The sequence below is a fragment of the Seriola aureovittata genome, chromosome 9, assembly GCF_021018895.1.
Source record: "Seriola aureovittata isolate HTS-2021-v1 ecotype China chromosome 9, ASM2101889v1, whole genome shotgun sequence".
Classification (NCBI taxonomy): domain Eukaryota; kingdom Metazoa; phylum Chordata; class Actinopteri; order Carangiformes; family Carangidae; genus Seriola; species Seriola aureovittata.
In genome coordinates, this window is record NC_079372.1 from 7,014,786 (window position 1) to 7,034,247 (window position 19,462).

At 42.0% G+C, this 19,462-nt stretch overlaps 3 protein-coding genes across 3 annotated transcripts in view; 1 reads left to right on the top strand and 2 right to left on the bottom strand.

The window, feature by feature from the left end:
- LOC130174424 (leucine-rich repeat-containing G-protein coupled receptor 6) overlaps window positions 1-12,630 on the top strand; it is a 37,354-nt gene extending 24,724 nt beyond the window's left edge. The window contains exons 5-18 of the mRNA XM_056384229.1: window positions 1,644-1,859; window positions 2,035-2,106; window positions 4,102-4,170; window positions 4,667-4,738; window positions 4,885-4,956; window positions 5,355-5,423; window positions 5,850-5,921; window positions 6,236-6,301; window positions 6,420-6,491; window positions 7,377-7,448; window positions 8,010-8,135; window positions 9,284-9,438; window positions 10,096-10,176; window positions 10,289-12,630. Of these exons, the coding sequence (XP_056240204.1) occupies window positions 1,644-1,859; window positions 2,035-2,106; window positions 4,102-4,170; window positions 4,667-4,738; window positions 4,885-4,956; window positions 5,355-5,423; window positions 5,850-5,921; window positions 6,236-6,301; window positions 6,420-6,491; window positions 7,377-7,448; window positions 8,010-8,135; window positions 9,284-9,438; window positions 10,096-10,176; window positions 10,289-11,544 (2,470 nt within the window). The 3' untranslated portion in view covers window positions 11,545-12,630. The remainder of the gene's footprint in view (window positions 1-1,643; window positions 1,860-2,034; window positions 2,107-4,101; window positions 4,171-4,666; window positions 4,739-4,884; window positions 4,957-5,354; window positions 5,424-5,849; window positions 5,922-6,235; window positions 6,302-6,419; window positions 6,492-7,376; window positions 7,449-8,009; window positions 8,136-9,283; window positions 9,439-10,095; window positions 10,177-10,288) is intronic.
- Window positions 12,631-12,685: 55 nt separating this feature from the next.
- Window positions 12,686-16,151, bottom strand: ube2t (ubiquitin-conjugating enzyme E2T (putative)). Its single transcript, XM_056384278.1, has 7 exons — window positions 16,004-16,151; window positions 15,065-15,174; window positions 14,371-14,440; window positions 14,183-14,288; window positions 13,939-14,037; window positions 13,395-13,478; window positions 12,686-12,999 (listed from the first exon to the last, which is right to left on the bottom strand). The coding sequence occupies exons 2-7, from the start codon at window positions 15,171-15,173 to the stop codon at window positions 12,883-12,885; spliced, it is 585 nt and encodes a 194-aa protein (XP_056240253.1). The 5' UTR covers window position 15,174; window positions 16,004-16,151; the 3' UTR covers window positions 12,686-12,882.
- Window positions 16,152-16,628: 477 nt separating this feature from the next.
- zgc:194242 (uncharacterized protein LOC100005854 homolog) lies at window positions 16,629-19,365 on the bottom strand. The gene is made up of 4 exons (XM_056384277.1): window positions 19,065-19,365; window positions 17,905-18,161; window positions 17,390-17,570; window positions 16,629-17,237 (listed from the first exon to the last, which is right to left on the bottom strand). Exons 2-4 carry the CDS (start codon window positions 18,157-18,159, stop codon window positions 17,041-17,043), a joined length of 633 nt encoding a protein of 210 aa, XP_056240252.1. The 5' UTR covers window positions 18,160-18,161; window positions 19,065-19,365; the 3' UTR covers window positions 16,629-17,040.
- Between the last annotated feature and the right edge of the window lie 97 nt (window positions 19,366-19,462).

Here is a 19,462-nt window from a genome sequence, read left to right on the forward strand (position 1 = left end):
TAGTGAAACGTGCTTCTCCAAGTTCCTCGTTTTTGACCATCTAGAAAATTAAACCACTGGAGGCAGATTGACAGATCTCCAGGATCATTTAAGCGAACTTTCTCTTTCTGTCTCTATTTCTCTCTCCTATAATCGTACCTAAGACCTTGATGTGATGGACAGGAAATAGTTGTAGCTTTATTGGCTTCTGTGGAACATTCCTGGTTCTGTCTGGACCTTCTAGAGACCTGGCAGGTCCACCCAAAGGAGCAATTATTATTTTTGCCCTGGAGAACAAACCAGGAAGTTGAATGGGTCTTCCGTAGCTTTCATCTTGCGATTCGGGTCAAGGACAAACAATGTCCACAGTTGGAGCGCACAGCATGCACAAGGACGATGTTTTAGCACTGACAAATGTGTGTGTGCTCAGGAAGTAGAGAAGATGAGAACTTCTTGAAGCTGCTTGTGTGTGCACATACACACATTCATGTGTATTTACATGTATGCTGGAGGGTGTCTCCGTGTGCCTTTGTGTGTGAGCATCTGCCAGTGTATACAGTTGCCTCCCCTGATGGAAAATTTCCCTGGGGAGAAAAGCCCAGAGTTCAGAGTTCAAGTTCAGATTTCACTTTGATGATGCTGTTTGTTTGGTGAAGCCTCTGAGGGGTGAGGAGGCTGAGGAGGAGCTGCAGCGCGAGAATCAAAGAACCTCGGTGGAAGATTGATAAGGGAGGATGTTTGAAAGACGAACAAGAGTTAAGGAGTGAGACGCAAAGGGGTTTGCGGCGGCTGGGAGTGCATCAATGAAGATGTAAGAAACAAAGTGTGAGTGCAAGAGGAGCCGGAGGGAGGAAAAGGAGATTAATGAATGAGTGTGAAGGGCCAAAGAAAGAAGAATAGCAGGAGGAAGTGGTCTCAGCTTGTCAGCTCTGCCCCGAGGGGATCATTCATCACTATGGACCGTGTGTATGCATGTGTGCATTTACGTGGGGTGTGTGTGTGTGTGTGTCACAGTCCACACTCATTGCCTGTGGGGTGAAGACAGTGAGAGAGGGGACAAAGGTTTGTTAGGTTTTGTATGGCTGAAGAGATGAAAGTCAGTGTGTGTGTGTGTGTGTGTCCGTCCGGTGTCATAAATTCATTAGCTGAAAGGAGTTGTGTTTGTTTCTGAGCGGTGGAAACATCAGGGACTGAGGGCGACAGCTAGACTCCAATGGAAAGAGCGAAGGAGGGAAGAACAGCTGAAGATGCATCTTGAACTTTTCCTCCCTTCTTCTGTCTTTCTCCTTTTCCAGACGTTGAGGGAAGAAGGCTTTACACAAGGTGAAGTGAGGTAGAATAAAACAGGCTCGCCACAATCGTTCCTACTCGTTTGTGTCTCCGTCATCTTACATTTCATACATGTCTGTGCTAGTGAAGCTAGACATGGCTTATTTAGCATGGGAATAAATCATAATGAGACACATTTAAGAAGTTGCAGCAAAGATGAAAGAAGGAGAATAAAGGGCGTGTAATTCTCATAATAACCTTCCTGTAAGCCAAAGTGCTTCAATGCCACGACACACTAACGCACACACAAGCACCGATACACATGCACATAAGCAAACATACTCTACTTAGACTTGGTAATTATCTCTCTAAGCTCAGTTCCTCTCACCCTGCAGGCGTCTTGATGCTAACCTGTTGTCTGAGGTTCCGGCTGGGACCTTTAGAGGGGTTCGCTCTCTAAGACACCTGTGGTTGGACGATAACTCTCTAACAGAGATCCCAGTGACAGCCCTGGACTCTCTGCCCTCCCTGCAGGCCATGACGCTGGCCCTCAACCAGATCACTCACATCCCAGACTATGCTTTCACCAATCTCTCCGCCCTTGTCGTACTGTAAGTGACATCTTGATTTGTTTACTTAAAACTCTCCTGAGTCTGGGTTTCTCAACTTACCAGAGAAATTATTTGTTCCGCTGACTTAGAACAGGGCGGAGATGATTGTAGTGTGGAAACGTTTTTCAGAGAGTAATTTCTGATTTGTTGAAAAATATTTGTGGCCTTTTTCCAGGCATCTCCATAACAACCAGATCCAGAGCATGGGTGCGAGATGTTTTGAAGGTTTACACAGTCTGGAGACACTGTGAGTATCTCGCACGCACGCACGCACGCACACACACACACACAAGGACGCACACAATCCTACATGTATGCACCCTGAAATGATTTCATAGACCCAAATGAGTACCTCCTCTGTTTCCCCAAACACTAACGCAGGCTTTGTGATGACAAAGTATCAGCAAGTATCAACATTCATTTGGTATGGTAGTGTTTACAACAATCACATAGCCTTAGAATAACCTTAAGACATATGAAGAACTCCCTGATGTATAACCTTAACAAGGTAATAAAACCAAGAGCCAGCAATTTATTCAAATTGTGTGTCTAACTACAGCTCTGCTTCTTTTTGTGTGTGAAAGTGTTTGGCATAACTTAGAACACCTGAAATTAATATGTTTTTATAAATCAAATGTACCAAGCATAAAAAATAATGAAGTGCAAAGCTAAATCGTAAAGTCATAATGATTAATGTTTTGGTAATTTCAGCAGGTGTTTGAACGTTTCTCAAAACCACAACCAACAAATCAATGGGAGGATGAAAAGTTCCTCTTTGATTACCTTGAAGTAACATCAACAGATTCCTCTGTGTTTTGTAAAAGTAATTGCTAAGCAGCGCTGAGGTCAAAAATGGCTCAGCGTGGCTACAGGAGAGTTGTTTGAGTGTACGTGCCGTAGCTCCAATAGTTAGATCCTAACCACACACCATTGTGGAAACCACAGGAAACTGACACAGTCTTATGAAAGAGGTGGCGAAAGAAAGCGAGAGAAATTGAGACAGCGCAACGTTGTCTCCGGCAAAATTCATGGTGGTCTGATGAAAAAAAAAATGACTCTGGCATGCTGCTTAACAACCTGTTGAAGTGTAAAAAAAACTATGCGTACCTTTTTATGAGCATGTGTGTGGGCACATGCATGTGTGTGCAGATAAGCAAGTACTTTTGCCTGTGAACTCATAAGCGTATGGGCATCTTAACACTCAACTTAAAAGCCATTATCCATGCTGGGAAATGTGAGGGAACCGGGTGTAAGTCAGGGGAGCCACGGTTAAAGGGATGAAGGGAAACCAGAGAATGAGAAAAAGAGGGATGGAGCTCTCTAGACCAGAATAGTTTGTGTTAAAGTGTTCGGGCCGTCAGCGGTGGGGAGAGACAGATGATTCAGCGGGATAAGATGACAGGTGTCACTGACGTGGGGATTGCACTGGTATGAGGGGTTAATCTCTCACAGCGGCCTCGCTTATGAGAAATACGAGAGACCATCTGCATCACGAGCACCCTACCCAGCCCCTAGTGTGTATTATAAAATCATTACTACGAAGAGCCGTCCAGAGGACTGCAGGAAAACACAACAGCATAGGCAAACAAGACACAGCAGACCTAGACATACTAACATTTCACAACACCCACTGAAAAACACACATACCGATCAGTACTTCATCAAAGGCATTTTTCTGCTACTTTAAAGGAATAAAAACAAATCCATTTGAGTATGACTTAATACTGTTAGATATCCTTTGACCTGGATGGCCGAGAATCTTCAAAGACAGCACACATACAGTGCACGTACATGTCTTAATATGGCAAAGTCCATACTTGTGTGGATGCACAAACACACACTACACACTTTTCCCATGCACATCCACAGTACATACTTATATACAGACAAGGAATACAGTGAGACCCCTTTTCCTGCCACCTGCATATGAGCTGTGTCAACTGTAGGAATGGTTGTTTTGATACAGTGTTTCCTGGGAAACTAATCAGAGACAGACCTAAATAATCAGGTCAGAGCAGCAAAGGTCAAGGGTCACATCCAGACTTCACACTCTTCAGCTGTCTGCCTCTTGGAGTGGAGAGGAAGTGGCTACGCATACATATGCAATCAGACACAGAATATTGCATATGGATGAATTATGATTTCCATTGCAGGGGTATGAAACCTCCATCATGCCCTGGACTTAATGTGTAAATATATTTAATCATGACTGTTTATCTTTCTGCTTCTCCATCTTTCTCAGGGATTTAAACTACAATGATCTGCAGGAGTTCCCTGTGGCCATCAGGACACTGAGTAAGCTTCAGGAACTGTGAGTACCGACACTCACACACACACATAGCCTACACAAAAACACACCTGCCTGACATGACTATCGTGGTTGCGTTATCCCGAGTAATCCCGTTAAGTGATTTTAATGTGGCACTCGGATACAATCTCTCTCGCCCTAAGCAGGTGCTGGCTACACACCCACGCTCCCGCTCGCCTGCACGTACACACAGATGCACGCGCACGTACACACAAACCATGTTTTCCCTCAGCTTCAGCAGATGTTCTGCAATGTGCATATGTGTCACAGATACAGCCTATGTGTGCGTGTTTACATCTCATGTATCCAAAAATGTTTTTCAGCTGTGCAATGGCAGGTGCAACATGAGGACATATGACTTGCCTCTCGCTCACAAACACACACACACACACACACACACACACACACACACACACACACACACACACACACACACACACACACACACACACAATCAGAAACATATTGATAGACTAACAGAGTGTTTTTATATTTGCAGGGGCTTCCATAACAACAATATCAAAGCTATCCCTGAGAGGGCCTTCGTGGGAAACCCTCAGCTCCAAACCATGTGAGCTTAATGCTTACTCTTAATGCTAGAATGTGAACATATTAGATGAACACATCATTTAACGTCTACATTATGTACCACACAACTTGTTCCAAAAACATGTTTATCTGAAAATGTCCAAAACAAAATTTCTCTCTTTCTTGCAGTCATTTCTATGAGAACCCCATCCAGTTTGTGGGAAAATCCGCTTTCCAATTCTTACCTAAGTTGCACACACTGTAAGTATGCGGTCAGTAGGAACCATTCCAGTGAGTTAGCCCAAACACTGTTTAAATCATGCTCTGTCCCTTGCAGTGAGAGTTGAGTGGACATGTGTAATGGCCTACTGAATGATGTTGTGTTAGCGTATTGCTGTGCTGCGTGCTGATGTGGTAAGAGAGAGTGTGTTGTAAGAACATGTTGAATGGTGTGACTTATGATGTCTAGAGAGACAGCCAAAACAGCCTGTGTTGATGTTGGAGGAAAAGTTTGATGGCTGCAATGAGCTGTTAGACAAGGTCCGTGTGCACACGCATGTATGTGTGTGAGTGAGAGCCGGAGGGAGAGAGAGAGAGAGAGAGAGAGAGAGAGAGAGAAAGAAAAAGAGAGAGTTTTCTGACAGATTTTCTTCCTGCAGTTCCCTTAATGGAGCAACCCAGATTCGAGAGTTTCCAGATCTGAAAGGAACCACCAGCCTGGAAATTTTGTGAGTGCCTTCCTTTATGCCCCTACACACACCATCAGAACCTCACACGCAGAGTATTATTTCATCGATTGAGGCTTCAACACATACAACAACAAAGAATGCGAGAAGTCACTGATGTTGAGGGCAGAGATGCAATCCCCATATAAGTCCACTTACATGAGAGAAAAAGTGTGAACAGAGATAAGAAGGAGAGACACACACACAGAAAGCCAAGAGGGGAAAAAAAAGAGAGAATATGTTTTTTAGGAAAAGAACAGGAGACTCAGAAAAAGGGATAGGGAGGGGTAGGTTAGTTATGCCAGCCAGTGACAGGTTTGGCGAACCTTTACAGCTCCCTGTCTGACCAAGTTAGACTCACAGAACTGGGGGATCCTTTCGCTTGCTTGCACTTCAACAATGATCAGAGGATTCACTTTTTCTCTATAGGACGTTGACCCGGGCTGGTCTCTCAGCTCTCCCTCTGGATCTATGTGAGCAGCTGCCTCGCCTCAGAGTTCTGTGAGTACACACACATACACACACACACAAACCGGGGAGGGGGGGAGTGAGAGGTACAAAACTGATACACAAAACCCAACTGTGGAGAGTTGTGCCCCCAAGCAATCATTCGTACAGTCACTTCGCTATGAAATCCAATCACTACCCCCCCTTCCTCCACAAAATCATTGTCCTGCTATATCGCCTTGCTCACAGAGCCGACTGTTCACCCAAATAATCCTGTCACCCCCATAATTTCCCACGCTATAAATCCACAGCTGGTCACTGTGTTTATGTGTGCTTTGTGTGTGTGTGTGCTTTGTGTATTGTTGAAGGGAGCTGTCTTACAACCAGATTGAAGATCTGCCTAGTTTTTACCACTGCTCCGCACTGCAGGAGATGTGAGTAGCTCAACCCCCGACTGAACCGCACACACACATGCGTCAAAATCAATACTTTCTGTTTCCCTCCGGATATTATATTTCACTTATGTATGCCAATATGTATTTTCATCAACAGAGGGCTACAGCATAACCAAATCAGGAGGATAGAGTCAAGCACCTTCCAGCAGCTCACCTCTCTAAGAGCACTGTAAGTCAGCTCTTGTTGTAATTGTACATTTTATCCAACATGCATGTAAATATTTTCTTGGAAATGCATTGTCTACATCAGTGGTTCCCAACATGGGGATCACCACCCCACCAAGGTGTTGCAAGATACAGACGGGTGACAAATTAAAGGAAAACCCCTGAAAAATGAGCGGACATGACAATGCGCCCAACTATAGGACACGAGGGGTCACTGAATGGTTTGATTATGAAAATTAGTCATATGCTTATGGCCTTTGCAGTAACCAGATCTCAACCCAGTTGATTGCCTATGGGAGATTATGGACCAACATCATCCACCATCATTACAACACCAAATGAGGGAATATCTTTTGGAAGAACAGTGTTCATCCCTCCAGTAAAGCTCCAGAGACTTGTGGAATCAATGCCAACGAGCACTGAAGCTCTTCTGGCGACATGTGGCGGCCCAACACCTTACTAAGACACATTATGTTGGCTTTTCCTTTAATTTGTCACCTTGTGAATATCTGAGGTTTTATCAGATGATCAACACATTAGGAGAGAAGAAACACAAATCCTAATTCTGCTGCACAAAATTGTTTCTCAGATTTTTGCTTTTTATCATGTGAAATATTAGATAGTTTTACCTCTTCGAGTTTAATTCAGGCCTAGGAAAAGCATTAAAGAGAAGCAGTCTGTGGAGAGAAAAAGTCACTTTTCTTAGATGAGGGGTCTCAAGTAGACACTGAATCATTTAAAGGGTCATAAGCCAAAGGGGTTGGGATGCATTGGTCAAGTTAAAAATTCTGTACACTTATGACCCATTACTGTCATCTAGTGGTGATCAAAGTATGACATTCAATGTGTAATTTCAGTCCATTTCACTTCACTTTCTTTTTGTTGTCAGTGATCTGAGCTGGAATATGATCGAGTGGATTCACCCAGATGCCTTTGCCTCACTTCACTCTTTGATTAAACTGTAAGTAACAACAGTTACAGAGCAGTCACTAAGTCTATTCTGGCTTTCATCTGGTCCTTTAGCAGTGCCGCTCTTATCCCCTAGCAGGCATACCGAATTTGTGTATCTTTGATTAAAGTTAAGCTGTATGTCAGAGCCTTGACCTTATACAAACAATCCATACTTAACAGTGTGTGTCACTGAAATCCTGTTGTCTTAGGCTGAGTCCACAGAGAATACTGATATGTATTTATTGTTTGAAAAACCCCACTTGTGTGGCAAGGAGACTCATCTCATCTCATGCCAATACAAACTGCTTTCCTGTGTGAAGACTGGTTGAAGTACCGTATGCCTAGCTAAACAAGTAGATACACTACATCTGACAGGAAGTGTTATCTGAAGGGAATCTGATAGAGAGCCTTGTCTGAACAGTTTAAAATAACTAAGAGACAAGGCACTTTTGTTACCAAGGATGACCCATGGCTGTATCTGAAATGAAAACACATTCGTAAACACTGGCTCGGTCTGATCTGACAACCACCCTCTTCTGTTTCTCTGAATTTCTTTCTACATTTATCTCAGGGACCTGACTGAGAACCGTCTCAGCTCAGTCCCTGTTGCAGGTTTGGGGAGTCTCACCCACCTCAAGCTGAGGGGCAACACAGATTTATATGAGGCCTTCAGTCCTGATCACTTCCCCCGTATGAGGTAACACAAACACACACCATCATGTATCTCTTATTCTTTCTTACTAAGTGTATTCCCCAACATGACCTTTGCATTTTGGTTTCTCACTCACCAGAAACTGATTTAAGATGATAACTAACCCAGGTGTGTGTCCTGTGGCTGTAAGGAACAATGCATCCCTTCCCATCCCTTTAATTATCCTTCCTCTCACAACTTTCTATTAATAACTTCAATTTACCAAAAGCAGCCAAGGTTGACAATGGACTAATTACAGTGCATCCCTGCAAACCATTCCTGAACTGAACTCTAACAATGAGGAAGCATTCGTCGGCAGCAAGTTAATTCTTGTTACAAAGCTCCCTGAAGGCCTGGAAAGGTGCAGTGAAATAAAATTGGAGAGTGAGTTTCAAAGACATAGGCGATGGCAGGTGATCAAGTGGCAATGTCAGCATTACTGTAGAACATTGTCCAAAACAGAACTCCTGGCAGAGAGCCATTTAAAAAAAAACTGTACTGTTGATCCAGATGTCGGACAACCAAATGTTTTTGCTAGGTTTTCCCTACGGATGATGGGTAATTCTGGTTGATTTTGCAAACTCTTGCTGTAATCATTACTTCTGTTTGCAAGGGCCATTTGTAAGATATCCATTCCTAATGTGCTTCCAATGTAAGTGATGGGGAGACCAAATTAGTGCTCGTTCTTTGCAGTTTATCTGAAGCTAATATGATGTTTCAGCAATCTTATGTAATCAAATCAAGAGGGTAGCTTTCAATGTTACAGTCTTTTTAGTACAAAATTCCCTCTTTTTACACAGAACAATGCCTGTGGGTTTTGTCTGCCATCACCTATATTGCATTAAAAAGGACTCTTTAAAGGGCCAGGATGAGCAACAGAAATGATTACAAGAAGTAAAGCTGTTTCGGTGTTTCTATTGGCACCTGGCTGTTTTTTTAAGACTTAGGATAGGTTCCCAGACTTGGAAAATTGTGAACCTATCCTTTAAATGTTACAGAAACAGATTCAAAGAACTTGACTTTTCTTTAGAACAGTCCAACATTGTACATAAAAGATTTTCTTAAACTTTCTTTGTGCATCTGTTTTACACCATCTGTTGTGGCATTGTACTCTCTGGTCTATTGTCAATACTGCTTCCATCTGTTTGTTACAGGGTGATAGAGATGCCTTATGCCTACCAGTGCTGTGTATATGGTTCCTGTGATAGCTACAAGCCTGCCAGTCAGTGGGACACAGAGCAAAGCAACACCGATGAGGACCTACACAAGAGGACTGTGGCTATGTACCCTATCCATGCTGACACACACTGTAAGAAAGCACACACAGTATCTGCGCAAGCATATATATATATACAGTATATAACACACATGGCACGCACCTGCAACGACGGATAAAGGAATAGATGGAAATCTGAGTCCCATATGTCTGTGCTCACTGCCGAATTATTGACACAAGCTGGCTTGAAACATGTCAGAGCCTTGCTGAAACCACAGCTATCTGGCAGCTGACACTCTTACACTTGAGTGTTGACCCTTCTATGCATTCATGTGACAGGCATAAAATATAAACACCAATAAACCAAAATTAAGTTGAAATTAAAACCATTAACTCTACATCACTAAAGCTGAAAATAAACAATTGCTCGGTGAACCAAAAGGTAACAATAACAAATGATGATTAAGCCATAGCATACCACTGATTAAAATTTATTCGCCTTTAATTGTTAGAAAAACATTCATGATAATCAAATTTCATGCAAGCGCCAATTATCTTCTCAAAATATTTTTTTCCTGTCAGTGCAAATGAATGTTAGATCACCTCCCTTTATACAACAACCCCCTACAGCCAGTGCCACACACACTCTAGCACACTGTGTATACACATGCAGAATACGCTGGCTCACATACGCTATAAAACTAACTGACTGACAGACTGATTTTGGACCCCAACAATTCATTATTCCAGATGACCCTGACCTGGAGGAATTCCAACTGGAAATAGAGGAATCCAAACTACAGACGAGTGTCCAATGCACACCCACGCCAGGTAACTTAAATTATCTTTTCGTTGATGTGATGAATTATCAACTGGATTGCAGCAACTATAAGGAACCGTTCACAGTTTGTTTATCTACAGCTGATGATTTGTATGTCTGCAGGTCCTTTCCGTCCCTGCGACTCTCTGTTGGGAAGCTGGCTGGTTCGTGTGGGATTGTGGTCCATCTCTCTGGTGTCTCTGCTGGGGAACTCCCTCTTGCTCCTGTCCCTCTTCGGCTCACCCGGCTACCTGTCGCCCCTCCGCTTCACTGTGGCCTGTATGGGTGCTTCCAATCTGCTGACAGGTGTGTGTACATGCACGCTGACCCTTGTGGATGCTCTTACCCTTGGAGAGTTTGGCCACCATGGTGCCCGCTGGGAGGGCGGTCCCGGTTGTCAGGCAACAGGATGGGTCTGGGTGTTTGCATCTGAGGCGAGTGTGCTGCTTCTGACTCTTGCAGCTGTGCAGTGCGGTGTGAGCGTGACGTGCGCCCGGGCATATGGGAAGTCCCCGTCCCTCGGAAGTGTACGCACATGTGCACTTTTCTGCCTCACTCTTTCCCTGACCCTGGCCTCTCTCCCACTCGCAGGAGTTGGGGAATATGGATCCTCACCTTTCTGCCTTCCCTCACCCCTACCACCCCCATCCTCTCGGCTGCCATCTTCCCTGGGCTTCCCCTTGGCACTCATTATGATGAACACCCTGTGCTTGCTTATAGTCACAGGTTCATACATCCGCCTTTACTGGGAGTTACTTCGGGGGGAGTGTGAGGGCTTGTGGGACTGTGCCATGATCAAACATGTTGCCTGGCTGATATTCACCAATGGCCTCCTCTACGTACCAGTAGCTTTCCTCTCCCTCTGTTCCCTTTTAGGTCTCCTCTCTCTAGGGGAAGAGGTGCTAAAATCAGTCCTCTTGCTCCTCCAGCCCTTGCCTGCCTGCCTCAACCCCCTCCTTTTTCTCCTCTTCACACGTGATCACTCCCAGTTTTTCTTCTGGCCTCGCCCCAAAGCACGTCCACAGCTACGCCGGGACCGCACCCTGGACTCGCTGGTTTCTGTGGAGACAGAGAAGAGCTCCTGCTCCGATTCGTCAACACAGGCATCACTCGCTGATGCTGATGCTCTGTACAGTGGGGGGTCCTCTCTCCAACCCCAACTGGATCCAATCCGATTTTCCCACTGCTCCTCTTCTTCCTCTGTTCCTCTTATCCCTTGCCAGATACCCACTCCTGCTGCCAGAGATAGAGACAGAGCAACAGAACGAGGAAGCCTGAACGATAATGAATGTCTGAGGAGTTTGGATCAAGATGTTATTCATAACACTTGTGCTCTGTATCACTCTACCATGACTCCCTCTCTCACCTCTTATCCATGAGCCTTTCAAGCTAGCTGTCTGAATAACTGGGACACTATGGACAGTCAAGACCATAATCAAACAGCAGCAGCAAGACCATGGTCTGGGTAATTAATCCTCAAGCACCTCAGAATGAGTCCACACGGAGACTGCAGAGTACTCTAGAGAAATCTATGAGAACACAACTAAGTGCCTCCAAAAATGGAGAGTGCAACTAAAGGTTCCCTTCACAATAAAGACTATTTAAAAGGAGACACCACAATACAGCATGACTGTTAAAGTAAAGGACTATTTCAGACACTACTCAGTGGAATGCGTCAGTCATGGCACAGAGGTAACTCAAAGAAAAGCTGTTAACCACATGAAAAATCAAGGAGCATCAGACAAATCAATGGTTTAGCCAGGGGGGAATTTAGTTAGACCCAGTAGAATTTTAAGTGTAAATGTTTATACTGAAATGTGATCATGAGACATGCAACTTAGGGGTTACAGATTGTTTGGTTATATTTTAAGTGGAGTTATCTTATTTGTCTTTTTTAAAATATAAGTTCTATCCTATTGCTAAGATCTGTTTCAAATAAAGGGATTCATCATCAAAACACACCAGGACATTTTACCAGAGTAAGCTAACATTTTTCTCTCACAGAAATGTTACTGTCAGATATATTTCTCAGCAATTGTGTAACAATGGTTATAAAAATGTTATCCTTTATGTGGCAGCAAAATGCAACAGGAAACGGACTGCACATACAGTTTTATATGGTTTACATGTTTTTATCTCAAATATGCAACTCAGCCCATGAGGAGGCAAGCAGTCATACAGACTGAATGGGATGTAGCTATCTTTCTACAGACATTAGAGTAGGCTAGCAATATGTACATACAATGTAACTACCTCTGAACTAGCATGGTATTGACTCACTACAGCCTTATGATGTTTGTCTCCCTTTTTATATGATAAACAGCAAATATATAATTTTATATGTTAAGAAATAAATCCTTAGTTTGTAAAAAAAAAAAAAAACTTGTCTCACTATTTAGGATGTACATACTTTGTATACAACTGGTAAGCATATGTCTGAATAAAATTATTATCTTCATACGTTATATACATGAACCACTCTGCTTATGCAACTATTCTGAAACACACCTCCTATGCAAGTAGTTTTCAAAATAAACTTTAATATAACAACACAAACTAACATTTACATATAAACATTTTTAAAATATGTAGATATTTCTGAAGAAGATGAATGCATACATGGGAAATGGAAGTAGGCATTAGCACTAAATTTAAATTTGAATACACTCCTTAGAAGAAGAGAGGAGAAATGGTGGCTCTAACAAGTGAGGTGGAAACTACACACAGGTTTTCTTTGCTGGCTCCTCTGCCTCCTGTTGTGCACTGAGCGCCTCTCTTTTGCGGGATGAAGCTTTCTGATCTGGAGTATTTTCTTTGTTGTCCTCCATGACTCCCTGGACAAGGAGAGATACAAACTATTTCAGACAATGGCAGCATTGCCCATCTATGCTTCTCCACATCCCAACACTGATAATCATATATAATATATTATGAATATAATATGAATCAAACAGGTTGCATCACGTTGTTGCATGCAAGTGAATATTAGTAGACAACATTAAATGAGGGGAGGACAGCTCCACCTTGTGGGAAAAAGCTCCATTACAATAAGCTACACTACACACAACTAATACAATTGCAGTACATTGCTGTGAAGAAAAGTGTCACTAATCATGCAAGCCACTAAGAGTAATGCAATCCACCTGAATGGTCAATACACAATGAAATTAAAAAGCTTTAAGAGGAAACTGATTTACAACCACATCACCTAGAGACCAGAGTGACTTACCGTGTTTTTCTGAACAGCATGTTCCTGTGTCCACTTCCTGGCCTTCTCCATGAACAGCTGTTTGTTGTATTTAAACTCTGACGACTGCATTCAAAATATGTGAGCGTCTCTTTACAGGCATATACGGTGAGGTTACACAATCATTCACAGTATGATCGAAATGCTTTCTTCTGTAATTTTAATATTGCAAGAGGATGAAAAGGACTAAAGGTGTTTCAGACCAATATATAAAAGAGTTATTCTAGCATTCAGAAAACCTGCGACTTCCGATAAAAAGGCATACTGACAAGCGTATTCAATTGTTTTCCAGGTACAAATTTTATGCATAGTATTAATAGTTCTCAGCCATTCTAATGTCCCAAAAAATTTGTATTGTATTTGATAAAGTGCTGTTGTCGCATATCGATATTAAGATCACACTAGTCACTAAATCAAAATTAACCATCACAGCATCATTGTGAATCCAAGCTGTTACTCTAAAAGATGACACATATCATTTTCTAACAGTGTGATATTTGTGGATATAAGATCACTTGTGACTCACTATATCAGCCATGAGTGGATCATCTGGATTGGGCTCAGCCATGAGCAGCTGAATGGAGGAGAGAACTGTGGAGATGTTTAGTGATGGCTTCCAGGCACCCTGAATAAAAATAAAGAGCAGGAAACATTAAATCTAACACATGTAAGCTGGTTTATAGCTGCATTTATATGACAGCAGACAAACAAACCCAGATAATTGAGGTGAAAAATATATAGTTTGTTTTGTGCTTGAAATCTTTAACAACCTTTGGCGGGAGTTTGAGGGCATCGTGGCAGATACGTCCTGAGTTGTCAATGTTTGGATGGTAGATGGGGGTCAAGAATCGTATTTTGGGAGGCTCAAATGGGTACCTTTCAAAGGAAAATGGCAGGTAAATCCAACAGTAGTGCAGTAACTGTTAATTGGTAGAGAAAACTACCTCATCAATGTTACCTCTCAGGGACCTTGATCTCCAAGGAGAAGAGGCCACATTCATAAGGAGTTCCTGATCCACCCACTATCTCTGCAAATGAGGAGAAGTGAAGAAAATGTATCATTGGGTAGACAAAGCAGATATTTAGCTAGGCACATATGTGGTACGATCATGAGAACAAATTTAAAATAATAAATTAAAAAATATTGAATATTGAATTGAGTGTGTCAGATACCTTATGTTACATTTGCCTGTTTTATTTACATGTGTTTCAGACATTCCTGGGTTGTTCTACTGGTTAATGCAGTAAAATTCATGTTAATAGATTTTCAAATGCTTGAGTGGTCATATTTGTGGTCAGTTGAACTGCACTGCATTACACTGACAGGTGTTTCTGTTATTTAGCCTACCTTCATTGAAATAAATGGGGTGGACACCTATCAGTATAAGGCAATACAATTCAACAGCAACACTGAACATCATCACCTTCATGAATGCAGGTTTTATTTCAAAACTGTTGGATTAGACTGCATTAGTTTTAACAAGGTGTGGCTAATAAATTGACACTGCATTATTTATCGTCTGGTCATGTCAGATGGAATGAATTTACTCACAGACAAAATATAAAATATCATGTCACTGATTGGAAAAGGTAGACTTTAATGACAAAGTGTATCTTTAATTGTTTTACATCCAGTAACAGAGAGTACATACGTGCTCGGAGGTCATCTATCCGCTCCTCCGTCTGCCAGCATGTTATTCCGGGAGGTGGCTCGGTGCTCAGCATCTGCAGTTCACGCTTCAAACGGGATGCTCTCTGCATTCTGCAAAGCGGAGAATGGAGTGAACTGTCTGGAGTCATGTAAGACAACTTTATCTTAAAAACAGGAACAGATTCTGGCTCCATGCTGGACATGTCATAACATTAATGTAGCTAATAACATCACGCGAGAGACTCAAACACTTTTTTTTTCAGCATCTAGATCACATTGGATTACGGCTAGATCAAAAACCACAAAACTCAAACTTGTCAAATCTGGTCTAGACTATTCAAGAGAGGCTAAAGACTCTGTAAAACACAGTTTCTGATTTGTGAAACCTTTATCCTATTTGTGAAAATGCAAAAAGGGGACATTTAACGGGGTTTTTTTTCTGCATCTAGACAGCATTAGACCCAGTCTAGATCAAAAACCACAAATCTCAGATTTGTCTAATCTGGTCTAGATTATTCCAGATAGGCTAAGGACCCTTTAAAACACAGTTTCGGATTCGTGAAACCTTTATCCTATTTGTGATTATGCAAAAAGGGACATTTCACTGCTTTTTTTCTGTATTTAGACCGCATTAGACCAGATCCAGCTGACGTCAGCGTCGTACTCGGTTTTATACTGGACCCAGTCGCAACAAATTTAACTGAAACAGGTGAAAAATATTTGTTAACTCGCTTAATGGTAATACATTTACAAAGTTACCCTTCACCCTGAGTGTTTACATTTACCGGTTAGCCTGTCTATCTTAACGTTTATTTAAGAACTAGCTGGCTCCTTACACACCTACCTAACGTTGGAGCTTTGGAAACATGAGTACAACTTTGTAAATCACCACACCGAAGATAAGACCTTGTTGTCTTGCTATAAAATCACATTCACTTACTCTGTATACCGTCTTTAAAGCCTGTTGTCCACTTCACAGCTGTTTACGTTAAACCAAATTTCAACGAACGCCGTGACTTCTGTTTTGAGTTTTCCCTCTCGCTGATGGCCTTCTTCTTCTTCTTCTTCTTCTGGTTTCCGGGCGGCGATTTGTCGCCCGCTCTCGCCCCCTACCGTTGAATGACGGTGAGACAGTCTCCCTCGGCCTGTTTGGAGAAGCTTCTAATTCCAGCTCCTTCATAGTAGTCTATGAGTAGGAGTAGCCTATAAAAATGAATTCCGCTCTGTATGTGTCAAACAAAGTCTATCTTAAGGGACTTGATCCATCTGTCTATATCATGGGGATAGTTCAGAGCTGAACCCTGACACTATGTGATGATTTTTTAGGTTTACCTAGTAGATGCACATTTATTTACAGCATATTCATTGCTTGTAATTTGTAACCACGTTTAAAAACCCAATTGCTACTTTTATGTATTATTTTTTTACTTTCTATACTTTACTATTCTAATATTTATATTTTACTGTGTAAATACATTTTATAGGTATACAATGTGTTACCATGTATATCAAGCATGTTGCCACAAAACTGTCCTTCAACATGAACAAAGTTCTATCTGATCCAATCTTAGTCCATAGTGTTTTATTTAAGTAACAGCAGCATTATTTGATTTGCTTATTTGATTTTGTTTTACAAATACAGTGGGGTCCAAAAGTCTGAAACCACTTTGCCAAAGATTTTGGTGTAGGCTAATGGACATGCAACAGTGAGGCCAGTGTTAATTGTTTTGAACATTTGGCTTTACATATACTCGCTACATTGGGATTTATAATGATATAATAAAAGTGTATAGTGTAAAGTGTATCTCAGAGTGTACCATTGTGTAATTCCATCAAGGAAATATTCAACAAAGCAGTTAGATGACAGTTCTGATTATGTGCAGAGCTTTTCCAACTTGAAAAGATACACTATGAAAAACTAGTTCAAACATACAAAGTCTCACAATCACAGAAGTAGGGTAGAGCATACACAATTTCTTATTTTAAGGCAGTGGCGTAGATAGCCTGAAAAGTAATGTGTTTGTGTTGTTTGTCCTCCATTCTGACATCAGTGAAGCCAGATTCTCTCAGAGCTGCCATGTAGGCCTCCGGACGCCAGTTTTCCCCTGGAAACACTCGCTTTGCTGCAAGAGCAGCTACACTGGACAGCCTCAGCGAGGTCACCATCAGGCCTCCTGAGGGGGTTCAAGAAGGAGAAGGGAGAGAAAAAATGACAGTGATTGCTCAGAAAGTCAAAACTAAGAGTAAGAGAGAATCTCCAGACCATCTGACACAGGTTTTAATTTGGATGACGAACATCTCTCACTGTTACAATGTCATATCCTACCTGGTTTCATTACCCGGTGAATCTCTGAAGATCCTTTCTTGAGGTCAGGCCAGAAGTAGTAGCAGTTACAGTGGAAGACTTTATCCACACTGCTGTCTGCCAGCGGCAATGCTGCGACATCACAGTGATGTAGTGTCACTTTCCCACGTGCCACAAGTTCCTTCAGTCGTTCACTTGCCATCTGTAAGAGAAGAACAAGAGAAATATTATACTATTCCAAAAGTGAGTAATGCCTCCTCTTCAAATAAATGTTGTCAGAGTAGCAGTTATACTTTTCTCAGTTTTTGTCTGCCTGTCTGCCAGTGGGTTCTTCTGCCTCATTCTTAATTAGTGCTCTTTACGGGGAGGCTCACAGTTCACATGTGGTTGGTTTAGACAGACTTGAGCTCTTTACATCTATAAAAATATTATGGTATACTTTATTCCTTTGAGGCAATCTTTTTCTTACATACTTGAGGACATACATGCATTGAATTTACACACTTCATTCCACTCTGTCAGAAGTCATACTTCACCTGATGCATGTACTCTGAGTAATCCACCCCTATAAGGCGGCCTGTGGGCTCTGTTAGCAGTTTGGCTGCTGACTGTAGACCCAAACCCGGGCCGTGACCCAGTTCCAGCACTGTGTCCCCCGGCTGGATCCCACTCAGCCGCACAGCATTCTCCTCGAGGACCTGGTTGTACGTTTTGAGGAACTTACTGACCAGCCATCCTACTACTGATCGCGTTGGGTGGCCCAGCTGTTCCCCCACTTTTTGAGCCCACATCACTGGAGGAATATGACAGAAAAAACAAGTAGGCATTTCTTTTTATTTTACTAAACTATTTCAGAGGTTTACATCCACAAAATGCAATAGAAAACATTGTAACAAGCCTTGTCAGTGACTTCATATTTCACATATCTTGACAATCTTAAACACTGGTCTTCTATTAGTGTGGGGGATCACGCTACTATATACAGTACATTGTTGACGAAATAATTAGGACATAATAAACTTTGTGTAATACTTATACAACCTTTTTCCCGGAAAACAAATATGTATACATTCTGACCCAGATACTTCAACTTCAACCTCACCCCTACATGTGGGGATCAAATAAAGATTTTGATAAACTGTGTTGGTTGAAACCTTTTATATTAGCATTTATGTCATTCTTAGTTGGACTTTGATTCGCCTCCTTCAACGTTGTACATAGTTAATGTTTAATATGCCCTATGACCAAAAGGCAAAAGCTGTCAGAGAAAAGGTAGACTTTTGTCTGACTGTTTGTCGAATTTGGATAGGCTGTTGGCTATTGTTATCATCATCAGTGTTGTTATTATTATTATTATTATCATTATGTAATCATTTTCAAAGATTTTATCGTAGGCTAGTCCAAAACAGAGATTGGCCACTGGGTGTTATTGTGGCCCCTGAAACAAGGATGTTATTCTAACATACATATCCCCTTATATTGTAAATACTTCAACATGATGTCACTGTATCGTACTCTAAAGACACTTTGTCCAGGCACGTGCTTGTGGGAAACGGTGTTGTAGTATTTCTGTCCTATAAACAGACTCTGGGTGAAAGTACTTTCCATAGCGGAAAGGCTTTAAGGTCGTCATATTTCCCCCGAACCGAAGTAACCTTAATGTCTTTGGTGCTGCTTCCCTGTATTAACATCTTACCTTTTCCCGTGCAGAGGGACGTTCGTCCGCTCAGGTCTAACTGCAGCAGGTTTGTTCGGTCTTCCTGTAAGTCAAATGAGGAGGAGCTCCGAAGTCTATTTCTGTGTCATCAGCGCACGCGCTATTCTGGTCCACTTTTCACACTCCCAAGTGTTTTCTTTAATCACCCACTTCCTGAAATTCTGATTTAGGTTTCCCACCACAATAACTGTTCATTCAAATATTTAATGGACGGAAGTGTGAATAAACACTACAATAGATTTTCCTGAAGACATTACTGACACACCGCTCCTTTAGTACTGTGCCCCCTGTTACTGATCAAGCACAGTCAAATGTTTTTGGAAATGTCCTCCGCCGTCGCTTCCTCCAATCAGCCTATTTTGCACACACCCCCAGCA